The following is a 13582-nucleotide window of genomic DNA, read 5'->3' as shown; positions in this document are numbered from 1 at the left end:
CGTTATCAACACGCCCGGTGCGGTCACCAACTGACCATGACAAAGAATCAAGGTCAAACCCGCATCAAAGTAATTGATTGGGTTTTAAAAATGCTAAAAAACAAAGTAATTTGCCGGTTTGGTGAAATCTAAAAGAACAAACCATGCCCACCACAAAAACTAAGCTAAACTATGTTGTTGTTGATGTATTGAAACGTTTAGGTAAACCGCTTTATTTTAGAAAATCAAAACGTTTTACGTATTGAGCACTTTCTAATAGTTTTATGTTTTCGCCTTTTTCTACATAAATCTAGTAGCTTCCTGATTTTCGCTTTTCCTCTATGTTTCTTATAGTCAGCTGAATATAATAAAATGATATTATAACTTGTTTATCATTGAAAACATCGATAATTCATAAATGCACTAGACGATTAATGACGTGAACATATGTTTGAATTAGGGTTTTTTAACTATCATGTGGAAAGGTAGCCTCGGGCATATTATCCGAACCCGAAATAAGACCCGAACTAATCCGAATTAAATGTAAAAATGCATTTAGGAGAATCGAATCTAATACCTTAGACATTTAAGGGTGCATATTAAACCATTTTGCCATATTAATTTCTTTGTCCTAATGCGAAACGTTAAATATTTATATATATACATGTGTTCTAAAATTTATAAAAAATAAAATTAAAAAAAAAACAAAAAAAATGATTTGTTTGAGTTCGGGTATACTCGAACAACCCGAAAATCCGAACCCGTTCGGGTTCGGGAATCCGAATGCCCAGGGCGGAAAGGAATAAAGCTATTACTACTCTTTACTTAAGTTACATACTGTACAACTTACAATTTACAAGATAACCAATTTTTTATTTATTAAATTTTAAGCGCCCTTGAAAAAGTCGGGTTAGATTGAGTAACGGTCGGAGAATCAAACTTACTAATCATAATCAAGAAAACTATTTAATATTATTGCTTGAACGATAATCACGTGGTTTGGTCGTAATTAAGGTCCTAAATATGTCAACCTTTGCCTGCCACATTGCAGACCAAATATACTGATTCCACACCGACTGGTCCATGACATATTTAAATCATAAACACACAATACTTTATAATTAACTTGATTCGAAATATTATCGAGACTTGGCTAGTTGGCTTCAACATCTAGTTTAGTTAATTAAAAAATGTTATAACTTCTAAGCATTCGGGTATTCGACAGATAATGGCAGTTAGAGCCATTTAGGTTTTTTGATGCTTAACATGAATGTCGTGACTATAAAATGGTGCCATGTAATTATATATATGTTTATACTGTATCATATTTATATCATGGATTAAAACATTTCTTCTTTTGTTTAGTTGTTTTAAAAAAAAATCAAAATGATATAAGAAAAAACGATTTTCGTTAAACTATTAAATTAATTATACAACTAAATTTGAAATAAACCAAATTTTGTAACCGCTTTTAGTGTAGAAAATTAAACCACCTCAACAAGGAAAATTATTTGTTAAAGTGTTTATTTCATTCGAATGAAATCAATTGGGGCTAAATTATTCTGAATTTGCATATACCGATTTTTTAAAAAGCTGCAAATCAAATATTTTCATATCACAAAGAGTTTACAAAGTATAGAATCAAATACAATACAACCGTTATACGCATATATTTTAGTTGTAACGTTTATGCTCTTGTTCCCTTTGTTTCAATATAAGAAAAATAAAATATCTATTTTAGCACATTTACTAAAATTTTGACATTTACTAGTTATTGGTTTCTTTTCTTTGACATCAACTAGTGTATTGACACCAATGATATATGTCGCCTGGTAGTTGTAGCCTTGGAGCTATGTGTTTTTTTTTGTTTTTTTTTTAAAAAGATAACCAAAATGAAAGAAGATGGTTAACCACCAACATGCACGTCCCGAGAAAACACAGCACATTACGATCAGTCGAAGAAAAACGTTTCCCGAATTCACGATGGGCGCTTTCCATTTGCGTTCACAGTCAAATTATGGACCATTGAGATTTAAGCAAATTCTCTCAAATATTCCAAGTAATTTGAGTTTTCACAAAATTTTAAATGATGATTTTAGGGAACTTAATATAATTTATTGTAAAATTTTTTTAAATCTCATCTAAAATCATAATATTTGTAAAATTTACATAAACTACTTAAAATTAAAATGTGAAGTTTAATACATCCCCTAAAAATTAATAAAATAAGTAAAGATTAAAGAATATAAAAAAGAAAAAAAGGTTATGAGCCACGGTCCCCAAATCCGAATATTCAGAATATTCCCAGTGAGGTGCCATTTTGACTATTAAAATGGACGCATCTTTGATTATTCCTCAGATGTGAAGGTAATTTGAAAACAAAACGGAACTTTTGAATTTATTATCCAACAAAACCAAAAATTTCTAATCTATTTTTTCCATTCAAACCAGTAATAATTTCCAGAACATATATAGTAACAGAAAAGAAAAGAAAAAAAAAAAAAAAGAAAGACAGAAGAGATATCATACGTAACAGCAATCAAATGTATGGGAGAATCAGGTAACTTCGGTTCGGTCTTAACTGAAACAGTACATGACGACAAAAGAGATCTGATAGTAAATAACGATTTTTTATTAACTTCCAAAACTGACTCGTCTGGCACGCGTTGACGAGACTCACACGTGCGATAATCCCTTCATATAAGCTACTACTAAATTCTCCAATTTCTTTTAACCAAAGGAAAATAAAAAAGGAAACAAAAAGCAAGCAAAGCATCTAGTGTAATTGATCTCAACCGTCCGATCATCCATCTTGCCTTCACCGTTCACCAATCCCATCATACACACAAATCTCTCTCTTTCTTTTGCTGTTTCTTGTTCCTCTCTCTCTGGATCTCGCCGGCGAGCCGTTCTCTTGGGTGGTGAGTGTTTCTTATTTTTTTTTTGGTTTTTTTTTTGTTTGATACGAATTTTGTGGTTTAATTTGATTTCTGGATTCGGAATTCTCGATGTTCCTACATTGATCTTCTTGTTTCGATTTTTATTTTCTTTCAATTATATGTATTTCTGTGTTATGGATCCTAAGAAGTTTTTATTTTCTTTCATATTGATACAACTTTTCTAGGGTTTACACTTTTATTCTTGTATGTTTTCTTTACCCAGAAAATTTAAGCAATTTGTTGATTTTTTTTTTTTTCAATTCTTTTTGTTACTGGTCTCAATTTTACGTATCACAAGGCATTGTTCGTCTCTCTCTCTCTCTGTTTTTTTTAATATCAGAATCTTTCGTGTTCTGTTTCAATGGAATATGTGTAGATTCTAATAAGATGCTTGTGATGATATGCAGTAACAGTAGCAAATCAAGCTATATAGCATCTCAGAAGAAAAAGCTGAATTAGCTGTTGGATTCAATCCGTCTTCTTCGTATTAATCTGCGGTTTTCCATAGCCTTATTTCATCTGTAAATGGGCTGCTTCCATTCCAAGGCAGCAAGAGAATTCCGAGGACACGAAGACCCTGTTAAGCTTGCCTCTGAGACAGCTTGTAAGCATTACACTCATGTTCAATTAGTTTAAACCTCCTCCTGCATACACATCATGATAATAGACTATATCATTATTATCCATCCGTTTTCTCTTTTCACTTACATATGGGTTTGAAGTTTATTAGCTTTCTGTTCTGAGGTCTTTACCTATCTGAATAAAGTGGATTCGTTTCGTTGTTTGTTTTCTGGTACTTCTTTGTTTTTGATCTAGCAGTGTCTTTTTCTATTTTCCAGTTAGTGTGAGTGAGGTTGAAGCATTGTTTGAGCTGTTCAAGAGCATAAGCAGTTCCGTTGTTGATGATGATTTGATAAACAAGGTACAAAGATTTGTTAAAGTTTGTTTCTTTTGACCCAAAATCTGGATCCTTCATGACCCCATCGTAGTATCTTTTTGTTCTTTACGCTATTCATCTACAGTATTTTTCAACTTTGTTGACTTTATTTCAGCTATTATTACTATTATTCTTCCATGCTGATCTGTCTGTTCCATATTGCATCAATTCAATGTATCGTAGCCCTTAATGTTTGACTTGAATTAAGTAATTTATTGATTGCTTTGATTTTGAAAATTTGAAGCTTTCATGGCCCACTTTATCTCTCTTGGTTTTTAAATTATAGCTTCATGTGTATGCAGGAGGAGTTTCAACTTGCCTTGTTCAAGAGCAGGAAGAGGGAGAACATATTTGCTAATAGGGTAAAAATCTGAGTTCCTTATACTTTTACAAACTTTGGTCTTCTTGAAGAGTGATTTGAACCAAGACCTTCTTGGTTAATAGATAATGAGATCATGTCAACTAAACTAAACAATTATGGCTTCCTTGCAGATATTTGATATGTTTGATGTTAAACGGAAAGGAGTCATCGATTTTGGGGACTTTGTAAGATCACTCAATGTTTTCCACCCCAATGCTTCTCTAGAGGACAAAATAGATTGTAAGTTGTTGACATGAGAGAGAGTTTCATCATATCTATTGTTTCTAGAAGCCTTTTGTGAATAGTTTATACTGATTCTGGTCTATGATGTCTTCTCAGTTACGTTTAGGCTTTACGACATGGACTGCACGGGTTACATTGAACGCCAAGAGGTAATAATAACATGCTGAATACTAGTCATGAAAGATCTTTGCCATGTTCTTGACTATGCAATGTTTTACTTAATAACTTTGCATGAAGTCAGGTTATTGAATGTGATGTTCTTTTGCAGGTCAAGCAAATGTTGATCGCCCTTCTCTGCGAATCCGAAATGAAATTGGCTGATGAAACCATAGAGATTATACTCGATAAGGTTTGTTGTTGTCATTGATTTTGGTGTTTTTCTAGAATTTAAACATTCAGACTTCAGAGGTTATAATATTCTAAATGTCTTTCTTTATTTCTTCTCTCATTCATGAACAGACATTTGAAGATGCAGACGTGAACCAAGATGGAAAGATTGATAAACTGGAGTGGAGTGATTTCGTAATTAAAAACCCATCATTGCTTAAGATCATGACACTTCCATATCTCAGGTATGGAAACCAAAAAGACAAACAAATAATTGAAAAAATAACAAATGAGAAATGTCAAATTCTTAACGTGTATACATAAAAAACACTGTGCAGGGATATAACGACAACGTTTCCGAGTTTTGTCTTCAATTCAGAAGTCGATGAGATTGCCACTTGAAAGGAACAATCTTGGTTTAAACCGAAGCGTTACAATTGTTGGAAGCACAAATTCTTGAGCTGATGGGTCTGTGTCATCAACATGTGTTTGTAGACAGTAGTAGTAATAGAGCATATTTTCTTGAATTTGTTACTTGTACCTGGAATTTTATTATTCTGGGTTCCTTTTTTATTCTTCTCAGATACAGTTTTGAAATCCTTGGTTTTTAGCTTTTAAAGAAAAGAAAATGAGCGTTAGTTACCATTCCTTTTTACTTCATACAGTTAGGAAAATGTTGATGAGTCTGTACATAACACATTTATACATTTGTTGTTTCTTACTCTATTGATTTTTGTAAAGTAAAAGATTAAAGAGATTTGTGTTACATTGGTACTTTTGGGGGACTGATTGTTCAAATCGAATCTTCAAAGTATAAAAATTGTGAATATAAACTTTTTGTTTGGCCCTTTACCGCAAAGCTAAAAGTACAAAATTTACGGTCTTGCCACTCTCGTCTTGCTGCCTCTTCTTCGTCTCCCTCGACTTCGAGTTTACAGCAATTTAGATTTTAGGGCTCTTTCTTGATTCATTCTCGAACTAGAGAATTCGTGTGTAGTTATTATGTTGTCTTCACTGTTACATTTCAATTTGGATTCAGCTTCTCTCCATCCCTTCTTGTGGTTGTGTTACTAAATTTTGTAGACTGATGTTTAGGAAACGGAACTTAGTTCTAGAATCGTTGCGTCGACTCGATGTAAGCAACGTAGAAACCCTAATTTCAAGGGTCTTGTGTAGCCGCACCTCAAATTCGGTTCTGTTCTGCACTAGTGGTGTTGAACCTGGTAGATTAAGCTGGGAAGTTTCTTCTCAAGTGATACTCAAGAAGAAGCTCGAAACAGCTCTTAAGGATCACCGTGTAGATGAAGCTTGGGACGTGTTTAAAGATTTCAAACGGCTTTATGGGTTTCCCGATAGTGTAATTATGAATAGGTTTGTTACTGTGTTGTCTTACTCGTCTGATTCTGGTTGGCTTTGTAAGGCTAGTGATCTGACTCGTTTGGCTTTGAAGCAAAATCCAGGTATGTTAAGTGGAGATGTTTTAACTAAGTTGTCGTTGTCTCTAGCGAGAGCTCAGATGGTTGAATCTGCTTGTAGTATTCTTAGAATAATGCTTGAGAAGGGTTATGTGCTAACCTTAGATGTGTTGAGGCTTGTTGTGATGCATATGGTGAAAACTGAGGTGGGGACTTGCTTAGCTTCGAATTATTTGGTTCAGGTTTGTGATCGTTTTGTGGGATTAAATGTGTCGAAACGAAATAGCAGTCCCGGGAATGTTGTGAAGCCTGATACGGTCTTGTTTAATCTTGTACTTGGTTCTTGTGTGAGATTTGGTTTATCTCTCAAAGGTCAAGAACTTATTGAGCTGATGGCTAAAGTTGATGTCGTTGCGGATGCGTACTCGATTGTGATCATGTCTTGCGTGTATGAAATGAATGGTATGCGGGATGAGTTGAGGAAGTTCAAGGAGCATATTGTTCAGTTACCGCCTCAGGTTCTTTGTCACTATCAGCATTTTTTTGATAATTTGTTAAGCCTTGAGTTCAAATTTGATGATATCGGTTCTGCGGGTCGGCTTGTCTTAGATATATGCAAGAGTAAAGACTTGGTTTCAGTTCATGATCTTGGATTTGATTCTGAAAAGCCTCGGGTTTTGTCTGTTGGGTCTCACCATATCAGATCCGGGTTAAAGATCCAAATTTCACCCAAGGTTTTGCAGAGAGATTCATCACTAGGAGTTGACACTGAAGCAACATTTGTCAATTATGCCAATTCCAAGCTTGTTGTCACAAACAAGACTCTTGCCAAGTTAGTTTATGGGTACAAGAGACATGATGATCTCCCTGAGTTATCAAAGCTTTTGTTTTCGCTGGGTGGATCCGGTTTATGTGCTGATGTGGTTGATGCTTGTGTTACTATTGGTTGGTTAGAAGCTGCTCATGATATTCTTGACGACATGGTTTCTGCTGGTCATCCCATGGAATTGGCCACTTATAAAAAAGTCCTGTCCGGTTATTACAAGAGCAAGATGTTGAGAAATGCAGAAGTTCTTCTGAAACAAATGACCAAAGCCGGTCTAATTACAGATCCATCAAATGAGATTGTGGGTTTACCAGAAGCAGAAGAGGAAGACAGTAAGACCACAGAGCTCACGGACCTCTTGGTTCAGGAAATCAATGCAGGAAAACAAGTGAAAGTTCCAAGTATGCTCTACGAGCTAAACTCGTCCCTCTACTATTTCTGCAAAGCCAAAATGCAAGGAGATGCCTTAATAACCTACAGGAAAATCCCCAAGATGAAAATCCCACCAACTGTCCAAAGTTTTTGGATCTTGATCGACATGTACTCATCTCTAGGCATGTACAGGGAGATCACGATCGTCTGGGGAGATATTAAAAGGAACATTGCGAGCAGAAGCTTAACGGTAACACAAGATCTGTTAGAGAAGCTTGTGGTGAACTTTCTCAGAGGAGGGTATTTCGAGAGAGTAATGGAGGTTATCAGTTATATGAAGGAGAACGATATGTATAACGATCTAACCATGTATAAGAATGAGTATCTTAAGCTTCATAAGAATCTATACAGAGCCTTGAAAGCAGTAGACGCTGTAACAGAAGCTCAAGCCCAGAGATTTGAGCATGTCAAAACCTTCAGGAAACTAGTTGGCATAGTATGATTGTATGATTTTAATTCTTATCCCCTGTAGTGTATAACTTCAACCAATTTTGGTTTAAATGTGAAATCAAAAGGTTTAATTCTTATAAATCTTGGGCCTTACATATATAAAAAGCTAAATGGGCCTGATTTATATCGAAAGCCGCTGGGTGAACTCGTAAACTCGCTCGGGTCGGACATTAAACTATCGGATCCGAGCCATTTTGGGGTTTGGTAGTTATTCCTATTTCCGTATAATTCGATCGGAAGCGGAAGCTCTCTGCAACGGAAGGAGGAAATAAATAGTTAAATACCTAAAATTTGGTGATGGATTCACCGCCGAAGAAGAACCCTATGGATGATTTGTTCGGCGAAGATTCCGACAACGACTCACCATCTTCGCGTTCGAAATCGTCATCTTCCGGTAATGCTTCTTCGTCTTCGTCTTCATCCTCATCTTCTTCATCTTCGTCTTCTGCGGCTGGAGGAGATGGAGATGGGGATGGGGATGGTGGTGGTGCGGATTCTGGTAGCGCAAGCGATAGCGGAAGTGGAAGTAGCGGCGGGAAAGAGGAGCATGGAGATGATAGAGTAGAGAGTTATAGGAGCAATGATAATGGAGAAAGTGGTGGGATTTACCCTTATGAAGAAGAGGAAGAAGAGGAAGATGAGAAGGATCTTTTTGGGTCTGATAATGAAGAGTATACTAAGACACCTGCAATTAGCACTTACTCAATCCCTGGTGAGTTCGTCTTTGTTTGTGATTTCATACTTCTACGAAACAAATATGTACATAAGAAGTCTTTAAGAACTCATATGTTGGAAACAAGATCCTACTAAAAATTAGCATGATGCTGCATTTTGGAAAACTCTCTATGTAACTGTGTTCTTGCTCTGCATATATAAGATCGTTTTCCTGAAGCTTTTGTTCTCTCTTGATTGTGATTGATGTGGTGTTTCATGATCACTATCATGTTGGAACCTTTTTTTGTCTCACTATTGTCTCGTGTAAATAGTTCTGACTTTCGAGACTGAATTGTTTTTTTGGCTTTTGGGTTTTCTATGGCTACTAAGTTTTTGCTGATATGAAATATGATAGTTTTGCCTGCGGGATGGAGCAATGATAACCATGGTGGGAGAGGAGCGATGGGGCGTGGTCGTTGGCCAAATGGGAGAGGAGGACCTGGGCTTCTTCCTCGGCCTGGACCTTACCCTGGACGTGGTAATCGTGGTGGTTTTGGCGGGAGATACCAGAATTATCAGCGTGATGAACGTTTTGTTTCTGAGCTTAAGCTTTCCAAGAGCAAAGAAACCTTGGCTAGAAAACAAACCAACTTTCAGGAGGTAATAGTTATCGTTGAACACTGTTTTAACTTCCAACTTATTTTAAGCAGAGTTTGACGTTGCGCCCTGTTTAATCTATGTCTATATTTATGGATATGGTAACACGTTTCAAAATGCTTGTAATTAACAGCCATGTGAGCTTACTAGCTACAGTCGAGTAGAAGGTGGAGAAGTATTCTATGATGAGCGAGGATTGGTGAGCGCTTTTGGTATTATTGTTCCTTTAGATTGTCTCTTTTCTTTCTTTGAGTAGGTATATATATAGATATTTATTTAGACATATATATGCAGACATGTAAATATACCAAATATCCCAGAGCTTATATGTATCCACTTTGTTGACTCCCAGAGGCTTTTCAAACGTCATGTTGCTGAAGAGATTGGAGCGGATTTAAATCAAGGTTATGATACTTTTATCGAGAAAAAAGGTAGGAGTGGCCCCAGTGTATCGTATGTGAACTATTAGCATGTGTAAAATGAAGAAGTGTGGTATATTCAGCTGATTAATTTTTCTTTTGAGGCAGACCTGGGCTCTGAGGGCTTTGGTGACCTTCTTGGCAGTATTAGAGCAAAGAACATTTCGCTGGAGAACATTCATTTTGTGGTATGAAGTGCTGGTGTAAATCAGTTCATTTCACTGTCAATTCATTACTTTGAAGAGGTTATCTTAACGGTGTCTTTTATTTTTGGTTTTTTTGGACAGACATTTCGTAATAATCTAAACAAGGTAAGTGAGATCGTCCAACAATTATTTGACCTTTATGATTCCAAATGAATCACTCGGTGCACTTTGATTTATTCTTTAAGATATTGGGGGCTGCTTACAATCGGCATGAACCGTGGGAAATGGGCGTGCATAAGAGAAATGGTACCATATATCTAGATGTGCATAAACTGCCTGAAAGACCGCAGAGTGACTTAGATCGCCGCAGGTAGTGTTCATTTTAAATGTATAGGAGAAAGAAAGTGATTCCACTAGTTTTATTATAAATTGGGCGAAAGAATGTTTGTGTAGAACAGAAAAAAGGTAGCAATGTTTTTTAAACACTGGGTCATAAGAGTTTATATATATATATTGATTGCTATTACAACTTGTTGTTATATTTCCATCAGATGTTATTGGGGTTATTGTTTCGAAAGCCTTGCGACTGAAGATCCTGGAAGAGCTTATGGAGAAGAAGTCCATCATGTGGATGCAAATGTTGAATTTTGTTCTGTTGTGAAGACTAAACTTGGAGCTCACCGGGTTCTGATGGGTGCTGAAATGGACTGCTGTGATGAAACTGACGAGGGAAGAAGGATTTACATAGAGTTGAAAACATCTCGTGAGGTATGCCTCTTCCTGCTATAGTTTTCCTAAAAGCTCGTTTGATATTCCAGCTTCTCTTTTTCATTTCACACATGTACACATTAGTCAGTAATGTGTCCCTACTATTTGCTCTGCAGTTGGATGATCGTACCGTAGACAGATATGAAAGAGAGAAACTGCTTAAATTCTGGGTAAGTATGATGTATCACGGGTTGCATGTAAAATCTTTGTTTCTCCATTCTTGTCCAGTGTTAAATGGTTTAATATGCTGCAGATACAATCATTCGTAGCAGGAGTTCCATACATTCTCGTTGGGTATAGGTATGAATTTGCCAACCATTCTAAGGATAAACTCAAAAGGTTTAAACCTTTCGTAATCAAGCAATAAAATTCAAGTAAACGTTTCCATTTCCGTTTTTAAATTGGTTGTAGGGATGATGGAGGAAGACTAGTACGCACAGAGAGACTAAGAACAAAGGATATTGCGCACAGAGCCAGATTGAAAAACTTTTGGCAGGTAAGTGTTATCAGTTCTCATTACAGACATGAATGGTAATTGTGTATAATTAAAAGTTTCGGTAAGATTGAACACAATGAGTTTTGGGAAATAGGGAGGAGTGTGCTTGGCTTTTGCTGATGAAGTTCTTTGCTGGCTATACGGCACTGTTAAAGAGAGTAAGTTTATTTTTTGTTGCGTCTCTGCATAGGACATGGGAGATGGTCTTTTTAAAAATTTATATTTTCTAACAATGTGTTTTTTTGCAGATGAAGATTACATGCTTCAGTTCCAGCATCCTTTCATGAGGCTAGAGCTTCTTCAAGCTCAGTCTTGCCCTGACGCCATCACTAACCATGTTCACCTTCTACAACATCCTGCATCACCAGAAGGTCGCGAACCACCTCAGTAACTTTGTGCTTCTTCAATGGAGTCTTTTAGTACTTAGGGTCCAAAGTCAAAGTTTTAAATGAAAGGTTATGATTTTGGATCTTCTTTTGTAACATTTCATTAACCAAAAAAACCAAAACATTGAAAAAAATTGCGCTTCCAATATTTTTACTTTTTTACTTTGACGCTGTTATTATCTGCGTGAAACCAAAAGCGAATCAAACAACCTGGGCCGGGCCAGTTTAACTCAGTCCAAACCTTATATAGTCGAACCACGTGAGCGTCACGTGTCCCTCTCTCTCTCTATTTTGTTGGTTGACGAATCACCGGAGAAGCTAATTTGTTTCATTCCGTTCCCGTTTTGCCCTTCCCTGTTCTTTTATTCTTTTCTTATCTTCAAAAAAAAAAAAAAATCTCCGAGCAAGAACAAAAAAAAAAAAACTGTCTATGTACCAACAAGAGACTAGTTGTCAGATAAAATATACGCGAGACGAGAAGCTCCATTTCAAAACCCTAGAGCTCATCATCATCATCTCTCTCTCTCCAGGTACACCTTTTTTTTCCTTGTTTTGGTTTCACCGGCGTGGATCTCCGGTGACGGGAGATTCCGAAATTTTTTGAAGAGATTTAGATCATGTATAGAGAGAGGGGTATGGTTGGATCGAAGTCTGAGGTGGTGGTCGATCGAAAACGTATAAACGAGAATCACGATAACCGACCCTCGCATTCGATGCCTCAGCCCGTCAATGGAAAAGGCAAGGTAACAGCCTCCTCCCTCTTGATTGGGAAGCAGCAATTGCATGAGAGAGATTCACGTTCTGCTCATGGTAAGATTCGATTTTTGCCCCCTTTCAATTATTCGATTCGATTTTGGGATTCAACTTTCTTAAAAAATTGATTAGAAATTTCTTATTTTGAACCTCTCATCTTGACCTAATTGTTGAAAAAGTTTACGAACCTTTTTAACTTTCTCTAGCAATGATGTTATTCATTTTTTTTTTGCCGTATAGCAGTTACAAACGCATCAAAAGCTAGAAACTTTAATCTTAGACACAATCCAGCTTTTGTTTCTATGTGTTTTTATATGTTTGAGATAAAGATGCTGATGAAATGATTTCTTGTGGTTACTGCAGCTGTGGTTATATCAGACACAGACAGCGAAGAATCAGAGGTTAGTGGTTCTGAGGGAGAAGACACCTCATGGATATCCTGGTTCTGCAACCTACGAGGGAACGAGTTCTTCTGTGAAGTTGATGATGATTACATCCAGGATGACTTTAACTTGTGTGGACTCAGCCATCAAGTTCCTTACTTCGACTATGCCCTTGATTTGATTTTGGATGTAGAGTCTTCCCATGGTAAGTCTTATTATCCCCGTGAAAATTAGTATGTGATTGCGTAAGGGATATTAGTATAGCGGAAAACTTGTTTGGCTTTCGGTTTTTGTGTCGTTCAATGTTTTGATTTGGATTGACGGGTTAACAGGTGAGATGTTTACAGAGGAACAGAATGAATTGATCGAGTCAGCAGCAGAGATGCTTTATGGGATGATTCATGCTCGTTACATATTGACAAGCAAAGGGCTGGCTTCTATGGTAAGGAAGTTTTTACTCAAGTTGCATACTTAACAAATCCTATATAGAACATACACCAATTATTGTTTTCTTTACCATGGTTTTGCAGTTAGACAAATACAAAAACTATGACTTTGGAAGATGCCCAAGAGTTTATTGTTGTGGGCAACCTTGTTTACCAGTTGGTCAATCCGATATTCCTCGAGCGAGCACCGTAAAGATATATTGCCCCAAATGTGAAGACGTGTATTACCCACGATCAAAGTACCAAGGAAGTATCCTTTTTTTTTAATTCTCAGTCTTCACTTATATATATTTGCATATGCATAAAGCAGTTCTATACGGCTATGCACACTTAGTTTTGCTTTGATTAGCATTTGATATTCCTATATATTATGTTGCGTTGCTGCTATGTGTGGTTTGTTTGTTCTTTAACACGGGGAAAAAAAACAGACATAGATGGAGCATACTTTGGGACAACGTTTCCACATCTGTTCTTGATGACGTACGGACATCTGAAGCCACAAAAGGCATCACAAAGCTACACTCCAAGAGTGTTTGGGTTCAAGTTACACAAGCCGTGAAGGAAA

At 36.5% G+C, this 13582-nt stretch overlaps 4 protein-coding genes across 4 annotated transcripts in view; all 4 read left to right on the top strand.

Annotated features, from left to right (window-relative positions):
* LOC104718574 (calcineurin B-like protein 1) lies at positions 2726 to 5554 on the top strand. The gene is made up of 9 exons (XM_010436336.1): positions 2726 to 2900; positions 3326 to 3522; positions 3758 to 3840; positions 4158 to 4217; positions 4348 to 4456; positions 4556 to 4608; positions 4728 to 4808; positions 4919 to 5031; positions 5125 to 5554. Exons 2-9 carry the CDS (start codon positions 3444 to 3446, stop codon positions 5186 to 5188), a joined length of 642 nt encoding a protein of 213 aa, XP_010434638.1. The 5' UTR covers positions 2726 to 2900; positions 3326 to 3443; the 3' UTR covers positions 5189 to 5554.
* Positions 5653 to 8037, top strand: LOC104718573 (pentatricopeptide repeat-containing protein At4g17616). Its single transcript, XM_010436335.2, has one exon. The coding sequence runs from the start codon at positions 5874 to 5876 to the stop codon at positions 7899 to 7901; it is 2028 nt and encodes a 675-aa protein (XP_010434637.1). The 5' UTR covers positions 5653 to 5873; the 3' UTR covers positions 7902 to 8037.
* Positions 8108 to 11597, top strand: LOC104718572 (decapping nuclease DXO homolog, chloroplastic-like). Its single transcript, XM_010436334.2, has 13 exons — positions 8108 to 8621; positions 8979 to 9223; positions 9354 to 9419; positions 9573 to 9651; positions 9748 to 9827; positions 9927 to 9950; positions 10031 to 10155; positions 10337 to 10553; positions 10670 to 10723; positions 10807 to 10853; positions 10965 to 11049; positions 11144 to 11207; positions 11298 to 11597. Exons 1-13 carry the CDS (start codon positions 8207 to 8209, stop codon positions 11438 to 11440), a joined length of 1644 nt encoding a protein of 547 aa, XP_010434636.1. The 5' UTR covers positions 8108 to 8206; the 3' UTR covers positions 11441 to 11597.
* LOC104718570 (casein kinase II subunit beta-2-like) overlaps positions 11825 to 13582 on the top strand; it is a gene marked incomplete in the record, with an annotated part of 2397 nt that continues 639 nt past the window's right edge. The window contains 5 exon segments of the mRNA XM_010436333.2: positions 11825 to 12245; positions 12552 to 12776; positions 12904 to 13013; positions 13102 to 13267; positions 13446 to 13582. Of these exon segments, the coding sequence (XP_010434635.1) occupies positions 12053 to 12245; positions 12552 to 12776; positions 12904 to 13013; positions 13102 to 13267; positions 13446 to 13576 (825 nt within the window).

Source organism: Camelina sativa, chromosome 10 (genome assembly GCF_000633955.1).
Source record: "Camelina sativa cultivar DH55 chromosome 10, Cs, whole genome shotgun sequence".
In the NCBI taxonomy this organism is placed as follows: domain Eukaryota; kingdom Viridiplantae; phylum Streptophyta; class Magnoliopsida; order Brassicales; family Brassicaceae; genus Camelina; species Camelina sativa.
The sequence above is the reverse complement of the archived record's forward strand: the minus strand, read 5'-3'. Positions and strand labels throughout refer to the sequence as shown.